This window comes from Macaca fascicularis, chromosome 15, assembly GCF_037993035.2.
Source record: "Macaca fascicularis isolate 582-1 chromosome 15, T2T-MFA8v1.1".
Classification (NCBI taxonomy): domain Eukaryota; kingdom Metazoa; phylum Chordata; class Mammalia; order Primates; family Cercopithecidae; genus Macaca; species Macaca fascicularis.
In genome coordinates this window covers 35,688,006-35,712,798 of record NC_088389.1, presented here as the reverse complement: position 1 = coordinate 35,712,798, position 24,793 = coordinate 35,688,006, and the positions used below count along the sequence as shown (strand labels likewise).

The 24,793-nt window shown below is 39.8% G+C and overlaps 1 protein-coding gene across 14 annotated transcripts in view; it reads left to right on the top strand.

Moving 5' to 3' along the window:
• The window catches only part of MRRF (mitochondrial ribosome recycling factor), a 64,651-nt gene that overhangs the window by 11,861 nt on the left and 27,997 nt on the right, over window positions 1-24,793 (top strand). For 6 of the 14 annotated variants that reach the window (XR_012424408.1, XM_045373789.2, XM_045373787.2 and 3 more), the window contains 3 exons: window positions 8,936-9,091; window positions 13,709-13,827; window positions 20,608-20,699. Coding sequence is in view for 8 of the 14 variants with exons in the window: in XM_045373787.2 (XP_045229722.2) it covers window positions 8,936-9,091; window positions 13,709-13,827; window positions 20,608-20,699 (367 nt within the window). In the remaining 6 variants the exon portion in view is untranslated. Of the gene's footprint in view, window positions 1-8,935; window positions 9,092-13,708; window positions 13,828-14,580; window positions 14,709-20,607; window positions 20,700-24,793 lie in introns of all 14 variants that reach the window. The other 8 variants (XR_012424411.1, XR_012424409.1, XR_012424410.1 and 5 more) reach the window with 4 other exon arrangements.

The following is a 24,793-nucleotide window of genomic DNA, read 5'->3' as shown; positions in this document are numbered from 1 at the left end:
AGGTATCCTTACAGCAGCACACCACTCTTCCAGTAGTGTGTTAGTATTTACTGTATTAGTTTGTTCTCAAACACTGCTAATAAAAACGTACCTGAGACTGAGTAATTTAGAAAGGAAAGAAGTTTAATTGACTCACAGTTCTGCATGGCTGGTGAGGCCTCAGGAAACTTACAATCATGGTGGAAGGCACCTAGTCACATGAGGGCGAGAGAGAATGAGTGCCCAGCGAAGGGGGAAGCTGCTTATAAAACCATCAGATCTCTTGAGAACTCACTGTCACAAGAACAGGATGGGGGAAACCACCCCATGATTCAATTATCTCTACCTGGTCCCTCCTACGACACGTGGAATTATGGAAACTACAATTCAAGATGAGATTTGGGTGAGGACACAGCCGAACCACATCAAAAACCAGTGGAACTGAATAGAGAACCCATAAACAAATTCATACACCTACAGTGAACTCTTTTTTTGACAAAGGTGCCAAGAACATACATTGGGGAAAGGACAATCTCTTCAATAAATGTTGCTGAGAAAACTGGATATCCATATGCAGAAGAATGAAACTTGATTTCTGTCTCTCGTCATATACAAAAATCAAAATGGATTAAAGACTTAAATCTAAGACCCCAAACTATCAAACTATTACAGGAAACCATTGGGGAAACTCTCCAGTACATTGTAGTGGGCAAGGATTTCTTGAGTAGTACCGCACAAGCACACGCAACCAAAGCAAAAATGGAGATTTTTTGTTTGAGATCTCATCAAGTGAGAGATCTTTTTAACAAGTGAGATCACATCAAGTTAAAAAGCTTCTGCACAGCAAAGGAAAAAATCAACAAAGTGAAAAAACAACCCACAGAATGGGAGAGAATATTTACAAACTACTCATCTGATAAAGGATTAATAACCAGACTGTATATGTAAGGAGCTCAAACAACTCTAGGAAAAAAAATCTAATAATCTGATTTAAAAATGGGCAAAATATTTGAATAGACATTTCTCGAAATAAGACATACAAATGGCAAACACACACATAAAAAGGTGCCTGGCATCATTGATCATCAGAGAAATGCAAATCACAACTATAATGAGATATCATCTCACCCCAGTTAAAATGACTTTTATCCAAAAGTCAGTCAATAACAAATACTGGCGAGATGTGGAGAAAAGGAAACCCATGTACACTGTTGTTGGAAATGTAAATTAGTACAACCACTGTGGAGAACAGTTTGGAGGTTCCTCAAAAAACTAAGAATAGAGCTACTATATGATCCAGCAATCTTACTGCTGGGTATATACCCAAAAGAAAGGAAATCAGTATACTGAAGAAATATCTGTATTCTCGTGTTTGTTGCAGCACTGTTCACAATAGCCAAGATTTGGAAGTAACCTAAGTTTCCATCAACAGATGACTGGATAAAGAAAATGTGGTACATATACATAATGGCATACTCTGTAACCATAAAAAAAGAATGAGATCCTGTCATTTGCAACAACATGGATGGAACTGGAGGTCATTCCGTTAAGTGAAATGAGGCACAGAAAGACAAACTTTACTTGTTCTCTAAGTGAGAGCTAATAATCAAAACAATTCTGTGGATCTAAAAATCAAAACATTTGAACTCACGGAGATAGAGAGTAGAAGGACAGTTATCAGAGGCTGGGAATGGTAGTGGAGGGGTGGGAAGGAGTTGGGGGTTGTTAATGGATACAAAAATTATATACAGTTAGAAAGAATGAAGAAGACCTAGTAATTAATAGCACAACAGGGTGAATAAAGTCAGTGATAATTTAATTGTACATTTAAAATTAACTAAAAGCGTATAATTGAATTGTCTGTTACACAAAGGATAAATACTTGAGGGGATGGATATTCTATTTTCTATGATGTGATTATTATTGCATGCATATATCAAAGTATCTCATGTAACCCATAAATATGTATACTATGTACCCACAAAAATTAGAAAATTTTTAAACAGAAAAACATTATGTTTGCTTTGCTGTTGGTATTCTCTTTTAAGCAAATATCTTTTATCCCTATTTTGCTAGGAGTTTGTTTCATATGGATATTAAACTTTAATCAAATGTTCTTACTGCATTTACTGAGATAATCATATTTTTCTCTGTTAATCTATTAATGTGACTCAATATCAGTAGGTTTTTATGATGTTAAACCACTTTTGCATTCTTGGTATGAGCCCTACTTGTTCTTGATACATAATCTGTGTTATACATTGTTGGATTTGGCTTGCTAGTATTAATTTAGGATTTTTTTAGATTATATTGGTATGTGACATTAGCCGTAATGTAACTTTCTAGTTTTCATGAGCATAGTTTTCTAGTATTATCCTTCTCTGGCTTTTGTATTAAGAATATCTGAGCCTCATAGTATAAGTTGGGGAATGCATCTCTTTTTCCTAATGGGATGGTCTGTAAAAAACCAGGATTATCAGTTCCTTGTGTGTTTGATAGAACTTGCCTGTAAAGTAATATGGATCTGGTATTTGTGTGTGTGTGCGTGCGTTTGTGTGTGTGTGTGTGTGTGTAGGTAGACTTTAAATCCTAGAATTGGTTTCTTTAATGATTATGAGACTACTTAGATTTTTCTCATTAAGATTTATACTGTTTTTATAATCATGTCCATTTTTTCTTTCTTAATATTATTTATCTGCATCTACTTTCTTCTTAATTGTTCTTGACAGTAGTTATAAACATTTTAAGAGTCTTTAATTTTTTGATCTCTCTTTTTTGCGATTTTATGATTTCCGTTCTTTGTTATTTACTTTCTCCTATGTACTTGTTCTCTTTCCATCCTCTGAGTTGGACAATTAGTTCATTAATTTTTGGCCTTTCCTGTTTTCTTTTTTTCTTTGAAAAATTCTATTATAAACACAATGCTTTCATATACATACAGTGATATGGTTACTTACATGCAAGTTAACATACCCATTATCTTACATAGTTACCCCCTTTTTTCTTTGCAAAAGCACATAAAATCTGTCTTAGCAAAAACTCCAGAGTATAATACAATATTTCTAACTATAGTCCTCATACTGTACATTAGATCTCCAGACTTGTTCATCCTACATATCTACTACTTTGTATCCTTTGACTTATATCTCTCCATTTGCTCACCACCACCACCACCCCACCCTGCCAATCCCTGGTAAGTATTATTTTATTCTCTGTGTGTATTCAGCTTTTTTGTAGATTCCACCTGTGGTTAGGCATGGTCGCTCACGCTCATAATTCCAGCACTTTGGGAGGCTGAGGCGGGCGGGTCACTTAAGCCCAGGAGTTCGAGACCAGTCTGGGCAATGTGGTGAAACCTCTTCTCTACAAAAGAAAAAAAATACAAAAATTAGCCAGGCATGGTGGCATGCGCCTGTAGTCCCAGCTATTCAGGATGCTGAAGTGAGAGAATCACCTGAGCCCAGGGAGGTTGAGGCCTGTAGTGAGCTGAGATCCCACTACTGCACTCCATTCTGGGTGAGGCCCTGTCTGAAAAACAAACAAGCAAACCCCCACCCCGAGATTCCGCATACAAGTATAATCATGCAGTATTTTTCTGTGTGTGGCTTATTTTGCTTAGTGTAATGTCCTCCGGGTTCATCTATGGCAAATGGCAAGGTCTCCTTTTTTAAGGTTGAATAATATGCCACTTTATACACACACACCCCCACATACATGCACCCACATTATTTCTCTATCCACAGACACTTTGGTTGTTTTCATATCTTACCACTGTGAATAATACTTTCTTCTTTATTTTTATTTTTTATTGTTTTTTGAGTTGCAGTCTCCCTCTGTCACCCAGGCTGGAGTGCAATGGCATGATCTTGGCTCACTGCAGCCTCGTCCTCCTGGGTTCAAGCGATTCTCCTGCGTCAGCCTTCCGAGTAGCTGGGACTATAGGCACCCGCCACCACGCCCAGCTAATTTTTGAAATTTTCTTTTTTTTAGTAGAGATGGGGTTTCACCATGTTGGCCAGGCTGGTCTCAAACTTTTGACCTTGGGTGATCCGCTTGCTTTGGCTCCCAAAGTGCTTTAATTATAGGCATGAATCACCACGCCCAGCCTGTTTTGTTTTGTTTTGTTTTTAAAGTGTTAAGGTTAGAAGTTTCTGTCTAAATACAACTTTAAATGCTTCCTATGATGTTATTTACTTATTTATTTTAGAGACAAGATCTTGCTTTGTTGCCTAGGCTGGAGTGCAGTGGCACAGTCATAGCTCACTGTAACCTTGAACTCCTGGGCTCAAGTGATCCTCTCGCCTTGGCCTTCCGGAGTGCTGGGATCACAGGTGTCAGCCATCGTGCCTGACTTGAGTTTTTGATATTCATTATTTTTATTATGGTCATTTCTCAATATTTAAACATTTCCATTATGCATTTCTGTATAGTCCATGAGTGTTTATTAAGAAGTGTTTAAAATTGTTCAAACAAATGGTTGTTTTGGGGTTAGCTTAATTCTACTCTGTTGAGAGAACATATTCTATATGATATAGATTATTTTGTCTTTGTTGAGATTTGATTTGTGTGTAAAACATGGTTGTTTCATAGAAGGTCCAAGTGTGCTTGAGAATACTGTATATTCTCTTATTGTTGGGTGTATTGTATTAGATCAAATTGACTAATTTTGTTGATCAACTTTTCTGTTTTTTTATTTGCTCAATTATCAGTAATCAAGGAAGGTATATTGAACTCTCCTGGTATGCTTGTAGATTGATCATTTTCTCCTTTTTTGTTGTTTTTTATTTTGAGACAGGGTCTTGCCCAGGCTGGAGTGCAGTGGTATAATCACAGCCCACTGCAACCTCAATCTTCTGGGCTCAACTGATTCTCCCACCTCAGCCTCCCAAGTAGCTGGGACTACAGGCACACACTGCCATGCCTGGGCAATTTTGGTATTTTTTGTAGGGACTGGATTTTGCAATGTTTCCCAGCCTGGTCTTGAACTGCTGGGATCAAGCAATCTGCCCACCTCAGCCCCACAAAGTGCTGGGATTACAAGTGTAAGCTACTGCACCCAGCCAGTTTCTTCTTTTAATTCTATTAATTTTGAGGCTATCTAATTGATATATTTAATCTTAGATATGTTATATATCTTTGGGGTGAATTTTTTCTGTTATCATTTTGAAGTTGTCCTCATGATTTCCAGTAGTGAATTTTGTCTTAAAATCTTTTTTGTTTGATGATAATGTGGCTACACCAGCCTTCTTTTGCTTAATGTTTGCCAGGCTTAGAATTTTTCCATCCCTATCCATCAAACTTTCTGTGATCTTATATAATTTTTTAAAACTGTCGTGTTATATTCAACTAGATTTTTTAAAATCTTACTGATCTCTCACTTTTAACTGGTCATTTTGATCCATTTATATTTATTGTCGTCACTGCATATTTGTGTTATTTTATTTTGTACTTTCTTATTTTTTGAGACAGTCTCACTCTGTCGCCCAGGCTGGAATGCAGTGGTGCAGTCTCGGCCCACCGCAACCTCTGCCTCTCAGTTGCAGGTGATGCTTGTGCCTCAGCCTCCCAAGTAGCTGAGACTACAGGCATGTGCCACCATGCCCAGCTAATTTTTTGTATTTTTAGTAGAGATGGTGTTTCACCTTGTTGGCTAGGCTGATCTCGAACTCCTGGCCTCAGGTGATCCTCCCACCTTGGCCTCCCAAAGTGCTAGGATTACAGGCATGAGCCACCATGCCCGGCCTTATTTTGTACTTTCCTTATATGTTTTTTCCTTTTTTTTCTTTTTTTTTTAAATGCATATTTAAACAATTTTTTATTGATACGTATTTGTATATACTTATGGGGTATATGTGATATTTTGTTACATGCATAAATGATTAAGTTAGCGTATATGGGGTATCCAGCATCTCAGGCTTTTATCATTTTTATGTATTGGGAACATTTAAGTTCTTTTAGCTATTTTGAAATACACCTTTTTAAATCATTTTTTCTTCTTTTCCTATTAGATTAAATTTCTCTATTCCTCTCTCTCTCTTTTTAAAATTCTGCTGATTTGGAAGATATACTTTTAATTCTTGTTTTGATGGGTACCCTTAACTGATTTCTTTTTTTTTTTTTTTTTTTTTTGAGACAGAGTCTCGCTCTGTCACCCAGGCTGGAGTGCAGTGGCCGGATCTCAGCTCACTACAAGCTCTGCCTCCCAGGTTTACACCATTCTCCTGCCTCAGCCTCCTGAGTAGCTGGGACTACAGGCGCCCGCCACCTCGCCCGGCTAGTTTTTTGTATTTTTAGTAGGGACGGGGTTTCACCGTGTTAGCCAGGCTGGTCTCGATCTCCTGACCTCGTGATCCGCCCATCTCGGCCTCCCAAAATGCTGGGATTACAGGCTTGAGCCACCGTGCCCGGCCAACTGATTTCTTTAACCTTTTTATGGAAATAAAAAAGCACTCTAGGAAAGTGCAGCTATCATAAATTTCACAAGCTGAAATTACTTATGTATCAGCATCCCAGATCAAAAAACAGAACATTCCTAGCATGTCAGAAGTCCCCTTTGTGCTTCTTTCTAGTAAGTACTACCCTCGACCCTTTGCAGATAACTGTTATTCTGACTTCTAGTAGCATGAATTAGTTTTCTCTGTTTTTTTACTGTTCAGTTTATATTCTCATATCTGGCCTTTGTACTGTACAGTTTTGTATTCTTGTGTCTGGCCTCTGTGTTCAACATCAGATTTGTGAGACTCATTTAAATTTTTGTGTGTAGTTCATTCTTTCTCATGGTTGCATAGTATTTCATTCATAAATATTACTATTCATTCCAATATTGACAGACATATATTTAAATTTTTAATGTACATATTTGGTTCTAAAAGTTTAAAGTTGGCTGGGCGTGGTGGCTCACACCTACAATCACAGGACTTTGGGAGGCCTAGGCGGGCGGATCACGAGGTCAGGAGATGGAGACTATCCTGGCTAACACAGTGAAACTCCTTCTCTACTAAAAAATTAGCCGGGTGTGGTGGCCATCGCCTGTAGTCCCACCTACTCCGGAAGCTGGGGGGGGGAGAATGACGTGAACCCAGGAGGCGGAGCTTGCAGTGAGCCGAGATTGCGCCATTGCGCTCCAGCCTGGGGCACAGAGCCCGACTCCGTCTCAAAAAAAAAAAAAAAAAAAGACTTTAAAGTTGAAGATATTATTTCCATTGTTTCTGGCTTCTGTTGTTGCTCTTGGAAAGTATTCTAAATTTTAATCCTTCATGGATAATTTGTCTTTTCTCTTGGGCTTTTATAAAGATCTCTTTGTCCTTTGTTTTCTGCAGTCACAACATGTCTAGGTGTGAATTTACTTTTATTGTCCCATTTGAAACTTGTGTTTCTCAATCCGAAGATCCACATCTTTTTTTTTTTGTTTTTGTTTTTAATCTGCCGCCCAGGCCGAAGTACAGTGGTGCGATCTCGGCTCACTGCAACCTCTACCTCCCAAGTTCAAGCGATTCTCCTGCCTCAGCCTCCTGAGTAGCTGGGATTACAGGCACATGCCACCACGCCCGGCTAATTTTTGTATTTTTAGTAAAGATGGGGTTTCACTATATTGGTCAGGCTTGTCTTGAACTCCTGACCTCGTGATCCGCCCGCCTCGGCCCCGCAAAGTGCTGGATTATAGGCGTGAGCCACCGTGCCAAGCCCCACATCTTCTATCAGTTCTGAAAAAAAAAAAAACAAAAAACCTAAGCCATTGGTTTCAAATCATAATGGTAACATGGGCAAGTAAATGTTTTAAAAAATCACTCTGTTGCTTACCAGTTGTTTACTTTGGGCAAAACATTCAAATGACTTGTGCCTCAGATTTCTCATCTGTGCAATGAGGGCAATACTAATCTCTATTCTTCCTACCTCAGAGAGCAATCTTGGATAGCAAAGAGGAGAATGTACTTGAAATTGCATTGCAAGTTATAATATGCTACACAAATAGTGCAGGATTGAGCTCACTGTAGATGTTCAACAGAATTTATTGAATGAATCTCAATAAATGTTTGTTGAATGTTTAATGAATAAACTGTAAATATTATTTAAAATTTTATTTTTCTCCTTCCCCATCCCCTATAAAAGAAATGCGAGAATATTTGCATCATTCACAGAAATTACCTATGTATACACATAGAATGTATATGAAAAATCACCATGATGATTTAGACATAAAACGAAATTATATTCAGCTCCCAATGCTGTTGATTTTCTAAAATATAAGCCATTGTCTCTACCATTGGTAGTGTTTAATGTCTGTAAACTACTGTTGTTCCTTTTGTCTGTACTCTGTACCAGCCATCAGATATGTGCGTATTCTTGTCTTAGTGTTCATTTTTTAATGAATTAATGTATTTCCTGCCTCTCTAATTAGATTTTGTGGAGATGGGCTAGTAGAAAGTTCATGGGTTTAAAATTAGGCAGATCTGGAACCAGATCTTGACTTTTCCATTTCATGACCTGTGACATTAGGCAAGTAGCTTTGGTTTTCTCATCTTCTGTTTACTTTTCTGAAAAGTAAGAGATTAATTTAGTTATGGATTCCCTGCCATGTGAATAGTGTTCTTTTAGGAGTTTGAATGACTTAATTTGTATCCTTGTAGCAACCTTGCAATATAGATGTTATTATTCTTTTATAGGTAGGGAACTTGATACTCAGAAGGGTAACTTGCCCAAGGTCATAATGCATTATAACCAGACTTTTAACCTGGGGTGTCTGATTATAAAGTCTGTCTCCTCACTAATATCTGAGAAGGTGTTTAGCACAGTTGACACTCAGTTAATATAGGCTCTTTTTTAGTGGAGTGATAATGTTTTATAATTTTCTAACACTTGACATTTTTCCCTGTACATAGGAGGCACTTCTTCACCAATTGCTTATTGGCTCTGTTTATGCTGCTGTTGTTTTATTCACTGAATGTTCACTTTTTAGCCAAAGGGAAAGGACACTCCCAAACCAGAGTGAATATTAATGCTGCCTTGGTTGAGGATATAATCAACTTGGAAGAGGTGAATGAAGAAATGAAGTCTGTGATAGAAGCACTCAAGGATAATTTCAATAAGACTCTCAATATAAGGACCTCACCAGGTTAGTGATTGAACCAGTGTTCTGGGGAGGGATGTAATGGAAAGAGCATGAGTTTGGCAGAGTTGAGTTTTAGTCCCAGCTTTACCACTTACTAACTGGTGGCCATGGGCAGTTACTTTAGTTTCCTGGTCCTCTGTTTTCTTGTTTGATTCTTAACTTACAGCTTTGGGGTGAGAGTTAAAATAAATGAGGTAACATATATTATGGTTCTAGCACAGTGCCTGGTGCGTAGTTAACACTACGTTTATTTATCCATGCAGCAAATTTTTGTCTACTGTGGAACTAGGCATTGTGCTAGTGCATAGTAGTGAACAAAAATAGGTATTGTCTTTGCTATCATGGAATTATACTCTCAAAAAAATGAGATTTTTATTTGGAATGTACTATAAACACATCTAGGTAGTATCATAGTAACTGACGTTTTTGGTCCGATTTTTCCAATTTGTCCTGTTTGGCAGTTCTTATCCCTTACTGGGAACCAAATGGATACAGACCTGCCCACGTGAGGCATTTCTGTACCCCTGAGCTTGACCAGGAATATTCCGTTTGGGTTAATAACTTCCTGAAAGGGGCTTTTCTAAGTGGGAAATGTCAGAACTGTCTAGGCGAACTGTTTGCAGATGTGATGGAGAAGTGAGTTGTCAGCTGATGGTTCAAGCAGGCAGGAAAAATCCAATTGCTGTTAAATTAGCCTTTTGCAAATTGTCATCATCCTAAAGTCAAACCTGGGACCCCCCTCTGAAGGTACCTGTGGGAGCTTGGGCTGCTTGTACTCACGTCTTGATTAGGGTAGTTCATAAGAAAACTAGAAATAGTTCGCTCTTAAGAAAACCAAGTGAAAAATACAGCTCCACTTATAAACACTATCAGAAACATACCGAGTTCAGAGATGAGATCCAGTGTGAAACTAGAAGACCATTCCCGTCATTTGTCAACCTTTGGGCTGGGGCATTTCTGCCTTTGCTGACAGTAGAGCGTGCCATTCAATCTCTCTCAACTGTTTATTTTAAACTTGCTTATTATTTTAGGTATGAAACTGATAAAGTGCTCTGTCTCCCCTGTGCTTTCTGGCCTGTTAACATTCTGCAGCCGAAACCAGAGAGCGGTTTGAGAGGAGCTCAGGGAGAAATGTGATACTTAAAATTAGCCAGCAAGCTCCACTCTTGTTGAACTTAAAAAGATGATGGGCCTGGAAAGAGGTTGGGAGTGTAATTTGTTAAATGTTAACCTCTGAGAAAATGAGGGGCAGGAATGAGGCTGAGGGAGATTCTCGCTGGGGACAGATTGAGGGAAAAGGATTTGATGCATTATGTCGATATGGATTTAGGAATGGTAACCACCACAATTGCATTCTGAAAAGTCTGTGTGGGGACTTCTGTGGCAAAGGATCTTACGGCAAATCAGGAAGACTGAATTAAGATCCATTTCAAAAGGCCTCCTGTTGGTATTTCCTCTTTCCTTTCTCTTCAGGATTATGTTTGTATAATGTTCTATATAGAACTTTGGGCCATGAAGAGACTGGATGAAACAGACTAAATTTAGCTAGTCTCTTTTGCCAGATTCTTCCATTTTATCTTTCATTACTGTTTGAACCAACGGGTACCCCCCTACATTTTCCTCTTTCTCACAGCAATTTCTATCTCTCAGATAACTGACACCTTTTAACAGTTGTCTAGATACAGGTTTATTTGTTTATTCATTGTTGTCCTCTTCCCTTTCATCCATCCATGCATACATTCATTTATCATCAAAGCATTATTGAACACGTTTTCTGTGCTGATTAATATGTGCTGTTGATACAGAGAGAAAATATATTGTCCCCACCTTCCAGGAGCCTAGAACCTGATGTGAAGGGTCAAACAAGTAAACCAGTATGTATAAAACCATACAGCAAAGCTGAGTGGTGAAGACCAAATGACTTTGGAGTTGGTCAGACCCCGGTTTGAATTCAGGCTCCATTAAGAGCTGTTGTCATCTTGGGCAAGTTACTCTGTATGCCTCAAGTTTTCTTGTCTGTAAGATAGAAATAATAACTATCTCATAGAGTTAATATGATATTAACAGCAAATACATTATAGAAAGCATTTATCATGATGTCTTGCTCATAGGAAGTTTTCAGTAAATATAGAGAATTGTCATTATTATGGAAATGTGCTCAGATGCTGGGGGCTTATAAAAGGGGTTTGTAATCCAGCCTAGGAGGTGAGACAAGATTGCTGAGATTGGATGCCACTGTATCTGTCTGTTAAGGAACGAGCAGAATTTATCTGAACAGAGAAGAGTGTTTGCAGTAGAAGGAAAAATATATGCAAGGGTCCTGAAGCAATTCAGAACAGAGTTTAATTAGAGAATATTAGAGTATATTAGAGAAATTAAAACACAGAATGTCAAGAAGTAATAATAGCATTTACTGGGACACAGTTTAAGTGCTTTTCCTACGTTCTGTCATTTAATCTTCATAAAAACCCTATGAAATGTAAGTACAGTTTTTTTTTTTTTTTGAATCAGAGTCTTGTACTGTCTCCTGGGCTGGAGTGCAATGGCGTGATCTCTGCTCACTGCAACCTTCTTCTCCCGGGTTCAAGTGATTCTCCTGCCTCATCCTCCCAACTAGCTGGGATTTCAGGCGCCTGCCACCATGCCCAGCTAATTTTTTGTATTTTTAGTAGAGACGGGGTTTCACTGAGTTGGCCAGGCTGGTCTCAAACTCCTGACCTCGTGATCCGCCCACCTCAGCCTCCCAAAGTGCTGGGATTATAGGCGTTAGTCACTGTGCCCGGCGAGATATAAGTACAGTTTTTATGTCCCATTTAGAAATCAGGAAACAGAGGCCAAGAAGCCTGAAGGAATCTACCCATGGTCACACAGTCAGAAAGTGGCAGAGTTGGTATTTGAACTCAGGTCATTGGTCTTCAGAGTAACAAAGACTTTTACCATTATACCTCCTGGACTTTTCCAGGTTGAAGCCACTGGTGTCAGCAACCTTCTGTCTCATGATGACATTGAATCTGGTTGAGTATCTCAAATCAGATCTTTGGGCCACAGTATGGTACTGCATTATTCTAACAACATATTGCCAGGACAACTCCAATTTGTTTATAAGACTCCTTTTCCCCACTTTTCTCTTTGTGTCTCAGAATGAGCCATCCTTGAGTGGTTCCTACTGTGAATGGTAAGGTTTTTCTTCTAGTTCTCATTTGCATAGGAAATAAGGGAGTTTGAATAATGCCTCTTTTCCATCTGTAACTGTAGCTTTATTGCTTGCCTTCTTGCCATTTTTGAAAATTTTTCCAGGGTTTTCCAGAATTTAGATGCAGACAAAGATTATATCCAGAATAACAGGAAAATGTTAATAGTTTTGTTGTTGTTGTTGTTTTGTTTAATGAGCTAGTTTCTAAAGGGGATCTAAGTACCACAGTGAAGGGTCGTATAAGCAAATGGTTCCAAATCTGGCTGTGTCAGAATCATGTGGTGAACCTAAAAAAAAAATTACAGGCTTCCCCAAATCACAGGCTCTGAAGCCTCTACAGAATCAGGATCTCTTTGGGGTGGGGCCCAGGAATCTAATTTTCAAAGCTCCCTGGTGATTCTGATGTACAGCCGGGTTTGAGTTCCATTTGTAAGGGAAAGAGCCTTGATTGAAATCAGAATTAAGCATACCTGAGTTTGGGTCTTGGCGCTTGTTTTTCCTTTTGTCACGCCTGTGATCTTGGCCTGTTTATTCTTCCCAAGTCTTATTTTCTTATCTGTAAAGTGGGGGTAATAATGCAGTGTTACAGGGTCGTTGTAAGGACTAAAAGGGATAATAAGAGGTACCAACTTTAATGCATATTTTTTGGTGTTTATTGTATACTCCATTGTTTATATTTAGTTAGACTTCTTTAGCTGCAGTCCTCACTCGAATCCTCTAAGGTAGTTATTTTTTGACTGAGTTGGAAACCAAGGCACAGAGAAGATAAGTAACTCACCTGAGGTTTCATAGCAAGTAAATGGCAGAGTTGCTTGTGAGGGTGATCAGCTGTTTCCAGTTTTAGTTCAAAAAGCCCTGTCACAGAAAATTCTTCAGCTCCAGGCAAACAGGATGGTTGGCCACCCTAGTTGCTGGTGAGGAATTCCAACCTAGTTCTGTCAACATTTCAAGCTTTTTCTATCACAGAATACTGCTGTTCCTGTGAAAGCCCCTTGTACACTCTTGTCACAATGGTAAGAATCCCTAAATGTTTGTTGAATCTGAATTATTATTATTGTTTTGAGACAAGATCTCACTCTGTTGCTCACGGTAGAGTGCTGTAGCCAGTACAGCTCACTGTAACCTCTACCTCTTGGGTTCAAGTAGTCCTCCCACCTCAGCCTCATTGCTGAGTAGCTCGTCTTCCAGGCACACGCCACCATGCCTGCTAATTAAAAAAATATTTTTGTAGAGATGTGGTCTTGCTGTTTTGCCCAGGTTGGTCTCAAACTACTGCCCTCAAGCATTCCTCCCACTTCACCCACCCAAAGCTCTGGGATAATAGGCATGAGCCACTGCATCCAGCCTGAATCTGAATTAGATAGAGACTTAGATTTGGGGCTACTAAGGTTCTTTGGAATTCTAAAACTGTATAATTTTTCTTCTAGGATCCCTTGACAAGATTGCTGTGGTAACTGCTGATGGGAAACTTGCTTTAAACCAGATTGGCCAGATCTCCATGAAGTCGCCACAGCTGATTTTGGTGAATATGGCCAGCTTCCCAGAGGTAAGGTGGCCTTGCTAAAATCTCTCTCCATGGTCTCTTTTGGAATGGAGGAGACTGGGTCATATCAGGAGGAAGTAAGTGTTCCTTCAGCTTAGAATGAAACAAGAGAGAAGACATAATAAAGAGAACTTAAGGATAAGGCAAAGCTCTTTTCCCGTTGCCAGATTCCTTTTCTGTTAAACATAAATGCTACAGAGGCTAGGTAAGTTGTTTGAATACCCAAACGGGTCCCATCTAAGAAAAACAATACTGGAGATGCAGTGATTGGTGTTTGGCCAGCGTGGAAAGGTTCTGGTGACCTGGAGAGCCTGTGCCTTGTCTGAGTGGAATGCCTCTGCCCAGCTCCTGCTGATCATTGCCAGGCAGAATGTAGGCCTGGTAATCAGTGTTACCTGATACTACGATTTTTGTTTCTAGAAGAAGCTAGTAACACACATTTTAATGTCACATCTTTATTCTTTAAATATTGATGACTAATTCCATTTTTTTTTAAGACTATGAGGCAAATAAAACCATATTTTAATGGGCCAAATGTGGCCTGAGGGCCACCAATTTGTGACTTCTGCATTAGTATTTGGAGTAGACCCTCCAGGAAGTCCTTTTATACTAGACTGACCATTGCAGAATATTGCATGGAACACTCTGCTTCCATAACTGGAAGGTGGGTTGTATTAGGTCATTGCATTGTTGAGGCTTTATGATTTTAAGTATAGTTGAGGAAGGTAATTGGCCTTTTTGTTATTGGTCCACTAGGAATTGGCCTGGATTAGGAGTCCTAGAGTACCTGGAATCGGGTACCATCTCTACCACCAACTGGCTGTTTGACCTTGGGCAAGTTGCTTCACTCTCTGGGCCTCCATTTCCTCATCTGCTAATATGAGGTGAAGGAATCCTCCTGTTCTTATTGTCTGTTTCAGTAGTTGTATTCCAAAGTCATAGACCAACGTTGGACCTGTTGGATTTGACAAACTAGGCTAGAGGTAGGAGACAGGGAACGCCCTTACTGTGAACACACAGTTTCAAATCAAGGGGCTCTGATAGCTAATGGGCCAGGCACACCTGTGAGGATGCTGTTACCACTCCCCTACTCCATTCTCCAATACTACAACCAGAATGAGTTTTTGAAAAATATATATTGTGCCAGGCATGGTGGCTCACACCTGTAATCCCAGCACTTCGGAAGGCTAAGGTTAGAGGATCACTTGAAGCCAGGAGTTCAAGACCAGCCTGGGCAACATAGTGAAACCCTGGCTCTACAAAAATTTCAAAAATAAAAAAATTAGTGAGGTGGGTTGGCCTGTAGTCCTAGCTACTCAGGAGGCTGCAGTGGGGGGATCACTTGAGTCCAGGAGCTTGAGGCTGCAGTGAGCTATGATCATGCCACTGCACTGCAGCCTGGGTGACAGAGCAAGATCTTGTATATTAAATAAATAAGTAAAAATATGTACATATAAAAGATTTTGTCATTTGTCATTCCCATGCTTTGCATTTATTGGTGGCTCCCAGCAATCTTTAAGAAAAAGTCCAGAATCCTCACTGTGGTCTAGATGGCTTTGCTTGATCTGGCCTCTGTCTTTTCAGTTTTGCCAGTCTTGTGCCACTGTCATCCTTGTGCAGTGCTTTAGCCACACTGGTCTTTCAGTTCCTCAAACACACCAAACCCTTTACATCCTTAGAGCCTTTGCATATCCTGTTCCCATTGCATGGAACGCTGTTGCATGACTAATTGCTACTTATATTTTGGATCATGGCTTAAATGTCACTTCTTAGAGAAGCCTTTCCTGACCTCTCCAATTGGAATTATTCCTCCACACTAGGTTCTCCTATACAGCACAATTCTTTTTCTTTATTGTACTTATTACTAGTATACATTTGTGTACGCATTTATTTGTCATCTCACTTTTACTAGAGTGTAAACTTGGAATGTAGGAATGTCTAATTTGCTCATGTGTCCAACACCAAGCACAGTGCCTGGCACATGGAATCATTTGGTAAATTTTCCTTGAATGGATGAATACCTGTTATTAGGTTGATAAAAGGGAGGGACTCATTCCTGGTGTTACTGAGGAACAGAGAAATTGATGAAAAGGGAGCTGTCAACTCTTTCTCTTTCTGGCCCCCTCTGAACCACTGAGGCCTCTCCTCCTTGTTCATCTAATCCCATAGGCACTGCGGGCCAATTTAGGGAATAGCCTCCTAATTACACAGCTTGAAGACCTCATCAGGCAGATTGCTTTTTCAGAGCCAGCCACTTCTTTTATTAAATAGAAAATGGCATTCACAGAAGAAGCACCTGATTGGCCACCAGAGAGCATCTTACGAAGCAGGAGGAGATGTTAACAGCTTAATTTTTCCTTAGGAAGTTGGAGTATATCTTCATTTTTCAACTCAAGACATCTTTGCCATTTGTTCAAGTTAGAATTCCATGGGTTTTGGAAAAATCCTTACAAGTATATCAGTAGAGAGGTTCATTTACAGGGACAGAATGAGGAAGTGTGAGTTACATTGTCTTTTGAATTCCTTTATCTCATCTGTTGTACATACTAAACAAATAGCTCTAACTAAAAATTTCCTTCCTCCAGCTTAGAAGCTGACCATAGAGTACCCAGGTTCATGGCTTTAAAATGCTGAGCTAATCCTCTAAGTGTTTATGTAATTTCTTTCTGTTTCACATACAGTTGGCTTTCTTTCCAAACCCGAGCATTTCCGTGTCACGCTGTAGTGACACGATGCAGATTTACATGCATAATTGTTTTGAATGCATTAAAGACAGAAAACTGTGTTGCATTTGTTTAACATGTGTCCTGCTTGATAAATGATACACATAGTTGCTGCCTTCCATAAACTTGCCTGCAGCTAGAGTTAATGATGGGAAAGAAAAGAAGGGAATAAAAACCACAGCATGATTTGAATAAAACAAGGCAAATGAAAAAAATTAAAAATTAAAAAAAACCACACACAACTCTGCAGGCTCCATTATTGCTCTTGTGGAAGGAAGAAAATGAATGTGTATTGATTGTCTCCTTTGTCACTAGTCTCTTTCTCATATTTTGTTCCATATGATCAGTACAGGTACTCTGTAAAATTAGGCATTATTTATTCATTTTATCGATGAGGAAACTGAGACTCAAAGAAGTAAAATATCTCCACTAGATTCACACTGTTGTGACAGAGCCAGGATTTGAACATATCTCTGTTGGACATGAAAAAGCCTATGCTCCTTTCACCATTCATTCATTAATTCAGCACATATTTTTTGAGTCCTTACAAGTGATTGGTTTCTATTTGAGGTGCTGGGAATTCACTGATTATTAAGACAGACTATGTTTCTACTTTCTTAGACTTGACTTTACATTGGGATATGAAGAAAATGGAAGGTCAGTAATTGATACGGCACTAGCAGAGTTGACTTGAATCCAAATTCTTAAGGACTTGTTCACCTGTCTACAAAAGTCCTATTTTGTTGTTGTTGTTGTTGTTACTTAGCACAGATTAGCTTAGAATAACAAAGGCAGACACTACTGATTGATCACATCACTCTTCTCTGCCTGACCCCAGATGAGATTTGTGATCTTTCTCAATACACTACTGCAAGCAGCCACAACCAGTTAGTTATGCCATCATTTGAGAGCAACCTGTTTGCCCTGTGATACTGTGGAGCATCCTTTCCTTGAAGGGATGACACATAAGAGATGGAAAGTCTATAGGAACGTATGCCTCTTAGTCTGAACTAAAGAGTTTTTCAGATGTCATAGGAGAACATGACTAATTCCCTGAGGTTCTGTGTCGTACCATGTCAAAGGAAAAAATATGTAGAATTCAGTAGTTTTCTTTGTAAAATAAAACTTTGAATCACGATTTTTCTGAATATGAAAAGACACAGAAAAGTTGAAGTATAAAATAAGATTTTGAGCCGTTATATAGATGAGGTAAAGGAAATGAGTTTTTCTAATAGATCTGAACCAAATCACTAATATATTCAATCAACAAGCTTTTACTGAGCACTTACCATGTACCTGGCACTCTAACTTTTACTGGGAAGATGTAAATATTGAGGCATAATTCCTGCCCAGCTTGGTGTCAGTAGTCGGTGCCCTCGTGCCTATAGGGGAAGGTTGTATGGAAATACTTGGGTCAGCTTGTGCAAGGCAGGTAGTGGTGATGGGGTATTACAGTAATGATTATCAGTCATTCATGAGAAGCTATAGTAGAGGATTGAAAGACTTGAGATTGGATTACCCCTTCATAGTGGAGATTCTCTCTTTATTGTTAGCTTTAGACTGTGTGGTTTTTTTTGTTTTTTCTTTTTTAAGGAAGATGGCATTTATTTTGCAGAGAAAAATTAATTTTATTTCTTTATTCAGCTCTTTTATTACCTTGATTATAACCTTTATACCGTAAACGTAATTCCAAATTAAATTTGGCTGTTTAAGAAAAAATCAGGCCAGGCATGGTGGGTCATGCTTATAATGCCAGCACTCTGGGAGGCTGAGGTGGGCAGATCGCTTGAGCCCAGGAGTTTGAGACCAGCTTGGGCAACATGGTGAGACCCCATCTCTATAAAAAATACAAAAACTAGCCAGGTGTGGTGGTGTGGACCTGTAGTCCCAGCTCTTCTTTCTTTTTTCCCTCCCGCAGCTACTTGGGAGGCTGAGGTGGAGGGTCACCTGAGCCTGGGAGGTCAAGGCTGCAGTGAGCCGTGATTATGCCACTGCACTCCAGCCTGAGTTCCAGTGTGAGACCCTGTCTCAAAAAAAAAAAAAAGAAAAAAAAGAGAAGAAAAATCACATCCTTAATGTTATAATTATTGAATGCGTTGAACTTGGGATCTAGAAAAAAGTAAAGGCAGAGCAGCATCATTGGATTAAATCCCTATTCAATCTCCTCTTAAGTCTGCCAGTAACTGGAAGTTTGATGGATGGGGGTCCTCAAACCATCTCTCTTGGGCTGTCAGGGAAGACCATGTCTACTCTTGGGGGTATGACCCTATTCTACAAGTTCCTGTTCACATAATGAAGAGACTTGGTTACGTCAGAGATCCCTTCCAGCTCTGATAATCTGTGGCCAGAGGTACTATTTTAAGAATGTACTGCCGGGCGCGGTGGCTCACGCCTGTAATCCCGGCACTTTGGGAGGCCAAGGCGGGTGGATCACGAGGTCAGGAGATCGAGACCATCCTGGCTAACACGGTGAAACCCCGTCTCTACTAAAAATAGAAAAATTTAGCCGGGTGTGGTGGTGTGCGCCTGTAGTCCCAGCTACTCGGGGGCTGAGGCAGGAGAATGGCGTGAACCTGGGAGGTGGAGCTTGCAGTGAGCCGAGATCGCGCCACTGCACTCCAGCCTGGGCAACAAAGCGAGACTCCGTCTCAGAAAAAAAAAAAAAAAAGATTGTACTATTTTAGGTAGTGGCCACAATATGTTACATTCTGTGTACAGCCTCCCAAGAGGATTCTGCATGTGTATGTGGAAGTTCTGGTTTGTCTTTGTGACCTTATAGTAATACCTCAGGTAGCTGTAGCAATAAGGTTATATAAAAATGAAATGAATGAGTTTTATGGGCAGAGAACCTAGAAAAGTAAAATAGGTGTGTATCAACCCCCATTCATTTAAATTAGAAAGTCTAGGAGGAGCTCAAGTGCAGGAATTGGCCTTTGAATCCAAGTGATGTGGATTGGCTCTGGTCAAGCCTAAAATTCTTTTGAAAATATCAGAGGCTTTATTTTCATGAATTCCACATTGTCATGCCAATGAAAGGATCTCTCTTACACACTGCTTTCTTGTTATTCTTTAGGATTACATACCAGGTGTAGTTATAATGTTGCTTGAGTGTGAGGTGAGGCACTTTGGGAAATGAGTGTGCCAGTGTGCCAGTTGGCCCATTAGTGAGCAAACTTTCAGAGAAGCCCCTGAAGGATGTTGGGCAGGATAGCAGTATCTCAGCTACATGAGGACATCAACTCCACCTTGTTTGGGGGTTTTATGCATTCTTACCTTTGTATAATAAATGTATATAATATGTTTATATAACTGCTCTTGCCTGAGTATTACTATGTGCCAGGCACAGAGCAAGATGCATCGCTCATGTTATTTCACTACCTCTCTGAGGTTTAGGTGCTACATGGTCTCAGATGACAAAATATAGGTACAGAGAGGTTAACCATGTGCCCAGGGTCACATGGTTACCAGCATTGGGATTTGAACTGAGATCTTTCTGACTCCAAAGCCCATGCTTTAAGCTAGTATACCACACTACCTTTGCGGGACCATATACCAGCAGAGATTCATTTTGCATTCCAAAATATGAGTGAGTTTGGTGTGAGTGCAGATGTGAATGAGTTAAATTTATTTACTCATTCCAAATCGGCACTGGTATATTTTGAGTGTAAAATGTCAACTGGATTTTTTTACGTATGAAATCTTTCATCTGTCTTTACACCAATCTTTGCAGAGACCAGCCCCCCTCCCTTGAGGATTTATTGTGGTTTTGATCTGTGTTGCCTCAAACCATTGAAATCTTTTCAAAGAAGCAGAGCTGTTTTCTTTTTATTTTTTCTTCTTTCTTTTTGTTCCTCCTGCAGTACAGTGGTACCAGGAGTGGACATAGTTTGCTATTCAGCTTGATCAAAGCACTCTACACCAATGTAACTTCCTGATCTTGCTGGTAACAGAACTAAATGTTTCCATGTTCTGCCAAGATGGGTTGCCAGTTATCGACAGAGGGCTTGCATCTGGTAATAATTATTTACTAATTCTGTTTACCTTTTGATCTGGTTTTCAGTGTACAGCTGCAGCTATCAAGGCTATAAGAGAAAGTGGAATGAATCTGAACCCAGAAGTGGAAGGGATGCTAATTCGGGTGCCCATTCCCCAGTAAGTTTGGCTGAAATTCATATATTTTAATGAAATGGAGTGGTTGTCCTTGGAAGGAAACCAGCAAACACCCTACTATACCATTAGGCCAATAACATACCTTGCCTGCACCTTTCACCCTGGCAAACATCTTTTGAGATCACTTTACTAATTCAGAAATACTTATTGAGTGTCTCTTATGTACTAGATGTGAGGTTTGCAACAGTAAGCTTGAGAATTTGTTGTCCTTACATACTTTACATTCTGGTTGGGAAGGTAGGACAAATAAATAAAGTCATTCCAGATAATGACATGCCATGAGGCAAGAAAAGGCAGTGGGAGCCAATAGGGAGTGACTTGGTAAGGATGATGGTGGCAGGGGCACCTTTAGCCTGAGAAGACTGTTTATAGAGGTAACATTTTTGCTGAGAGCTAAATGATGAGAAAGAACCAGCCTAGGGGAGAGCATTTTGGGCAGAGTGAACAGCAAGCACAAAGGCTGCAAGTCTGCAAAGACCTTGACACTGGTAGTCTCTAACTTATATTCTTTGAAGAGCTATTTTTTTTACATTAGTCCTTGCTAGTTGAAGAATTTTAGGCATGAGAACAGAATATTGTTAGTTATATAAATATATAGAACTTAAAGTTTTTTTTTTTTTGAGACGGAGTCTCACTCTGTCACCCAGGCTGGAGTGCAGTGGCGTGATCTTGGCTTACTGCAAGCTCCACCTCCCAGATTCACACCATTCTCCTGCCTCAGCCTCCTGAGTAGCTGGTACTACAGGCGCCCGCCACCACACCCGGCTAATTTTTTTAGAATTTAAAAGTTTTAGGTGAATAAAAATAAAATGTTCATTTTTAAATTAAAAAAAGAAGAGAAAATACAAGACCTTGGCCTTTTTGAGAAAGAAAAAAGTCAGTGTGTGCGAAATGCAGGGAGAGGGTGGTAGGAGAGGAGGTTGGACTAGTCACTAGAGGCTGATGGTTTAGTCTTTGTAAGTCCTGGTGAGTGTTTGGGCTTTATTCTCATTGTGATGCGAAGTCAGTGGAGGGATTTAAGCAGGGGAGTGACCTGATCTGATGTTGACTATGTGAGGGTCTCTCTGGCTGCTGATTTAACAAATGGACTGTAGGGGGACAAAGTGGACACAAGGAAAACAGTCAGGAGGCTCCTGCAGCAGTCCAAGTGAGACACATCTTCTCAGATTCCATAGCAAAATATTTAAATCCCTATTCCTACACAGTGCCTCATATATAACAAGGCCCAAATAAGTGTTGAATTAACTTGTTCAGTCTTTCAGCAAGTATTTATTAAGCACTAATGGCATACCAGATACTTTCTTAGCTGTTGGAATATAGCAGTAAACAAAAGAAACAACAAAAAGTCCCTCTCTTCCTCGGGCTTCCCTAATAGTTGCATAGGCACAGTAAATAAGTACGTAATGGAATGTCAAGTGATAGTAAGGACAATGAAGTAAAAAAAGCAAAGTAAGGGGATAGAGAGATTTGGGGCTTTTATTATGGATAGGGAGGGTCATGAAGAAAGGGACATTTGAACAAAGACCTAATGAATGAAGCTTCCAGATAACTAAAAGGGAAATGGAGTTGAACACTAGTTGAGTGTCTTTTTGTGCCACGCATTATCCTGTATTCCTTTACGTATATTGCCTCATTTGTCTTTAATCCCTGTAAAGTAGGTTTTTTCCTAGGCATGGAAGTTTAGGCTCGGAGAGGTAAAGTCATACCTTTGAGGCCACACAGCTTGTGTGGAAGCCACACAACTTATGCCGCAGCTTGGACCCAAACCCAGTTTTAGATGATTCCAAAGCCTCATGATGTACCTATACCCATTCAAACAACAAGAATCAATCCCAACATGGGGAGTTCAGAAACTTCCCACACTGAACTTTTTCCTGCCTCATGGCCAGAAAATAGCTGTCTTGTTCTGGTGTGCTCTCAGTACTCTGTGAGGCTGAATTAACACTCTGCTTTGAAATCATGTGAATTGGGAACAATATAACTTAATGTTTAAGAAGCAGATGGACCTGGGTTCAAGTCTTCCTGCTTGAACCAGATAGTTCGAGTTTGTTTGGCAAGTTCATTGATTTGCTCAGTGAATGTTCCGAGAATGTATATGTGCCAGGCTCTGTGCTGGGGATGTATAGACGTGATGTATGCCTTCATGGAGCTCACAGGCTGTGTGCCAGGTCTCTTGTTTGTATTGCATCAAGCTTGTGGAAATTACTAGGACCCACATTTATAGATGAAAAACGTGAAGTTCAGAGAAATTAAGGGACTTGCCTGAGATCACCTGACAAGTAAATGGCAGTCAGGATTTGAAGCCTGAGTTTTTCTGTTAACTTTCTCCTGTATTTTCTGTGTAGATGCGTAATTCTGGAAAGTGCTAAAGGTACGCATGGACATTAGAAGCAAGATTTACAAGGGTAATAGGTAGTACTCAGTGGGTTTATTTTCTAGTTTTTGCTGTCCTGTTTGTGAAACCTCGGACAGCCACTTAACTGCCCTGAGCCTTGGTTTCCTCACATATCAGATGAAGGGATTATTCTTAGTGGCCTGCCAGGTCCTTTCTGAAGCTCCAAAATTCTATGGGGCTATGAATTTGTGCTACTAAATGCTCATTGCTGATTTAGATTCTTCTTAAGGTGACCCAGTTGTGTATCACATTTTTCTTTCAAAGATCTGGTTGACAACATGCATTTCTGCAGCCCCACAGGAGTAAGTGATCACTGTTGGTGCATTGTATGTAAGTTTGAAAGATCAGTGAGTTTAACTCGAATTTCCAAAGATATGAGGATCTGTTACATTTTTTTTTACATTATTTTATTTTGGTTAATGGGTGTAATCCAAGAGAAAGTTGATGGACCAAAACCGTCTGCTCCTGCAAACCTCATTTTTTATATACTTTCTTCCCTTTGACAAGGTAGTGGGGTCATGAGGCCCCTTACTGAATTATAACGTTTGGTAGTTTTCCAGATAAAAAAAATGAATGATCTGTTCTTTATTATGGAGGCTGTGTCATGTGAGAGGATAAAGGTTGATTTATAAGTAAGAGGATCAAGGTTTTTATTTGGTTTTAGCAGTGACTTCCATATGACTCTGGGCACATTGCCCTAGCTGTTTGCTGCCTTCTAGTTCCTTATTTGTAAAATAGGTTAGTGCATAATGATAAGCAGAGATGTGGTGAGGTTAATAGAGAAAATAAATTAAGTGGTATGATTTCCTTAAACTATATAAACATACTTCAGTAAACTTTTAATTTTCTACATGTTATATAATTTTAGGAGAAAAGGAAGGAGGGAGGAAGGGAACTAATAGGTTGAGCACCTACTATGTGCCAGGAATGGTTAGGTGCCTTACATATTCGGGAAAGCAGAAAAGTTTAATGGTTAAATTTTGCGTTTAAATTTTGCATTGGTGTCACATAAGCATGAAATTGAGTTCCAGCACTTCCTGCTCTTTGGCTGTGTGACAGTGGCACCTGTCTCTGCCTCTCTGAATCTCGGGCAGCTTGTCTGTGAAATGAGACATCTCAGTGAGATAATGTACATGAAGCTTTTGATGCTTAGTAAGCACTCAATTAATGCTAGCAAATATGCTATTTCCATCATCCCCTTTCACAAATAGGAGCATCTTTCCTTTTTAGGGATGAAGAAAATGAGATTCAGAGAGGTGAGGCATTGGTTCTGGGTCATACAGCTGGTAATTGACAAAGCTGTGAGGAGGAAAACAACACATCAAATCTTAAGTTGGAACTTTGATGGGTAGGGGAAATAGGAAGCATACATTCTTAGGATCAGTTTCTTTTTTCTTTTTTTTTTGAGATGGAGTCTCACTCTGTCGCCCAGGCTGGAGTGTAGTGGTGCGATCCTGGCTCACTGCAGCCTCTGCCTGCTGGGTTCAAGCATTTCTCCTGCCTCAGCCTCCCAAGTAGCTGCAATTACAGGCGCCCGCCACCATGCCTGGCTAATTTTTATATTTTTAGTAGAAACGGGGTTTCACCATGTTAGCCAGGCTGGTCTTGAACTTCTGACCTCAAGTGACCCACCCACTTTGGCCACCCAAAGTGCTGGGATTACAGGTGTGAGCCACCGTGC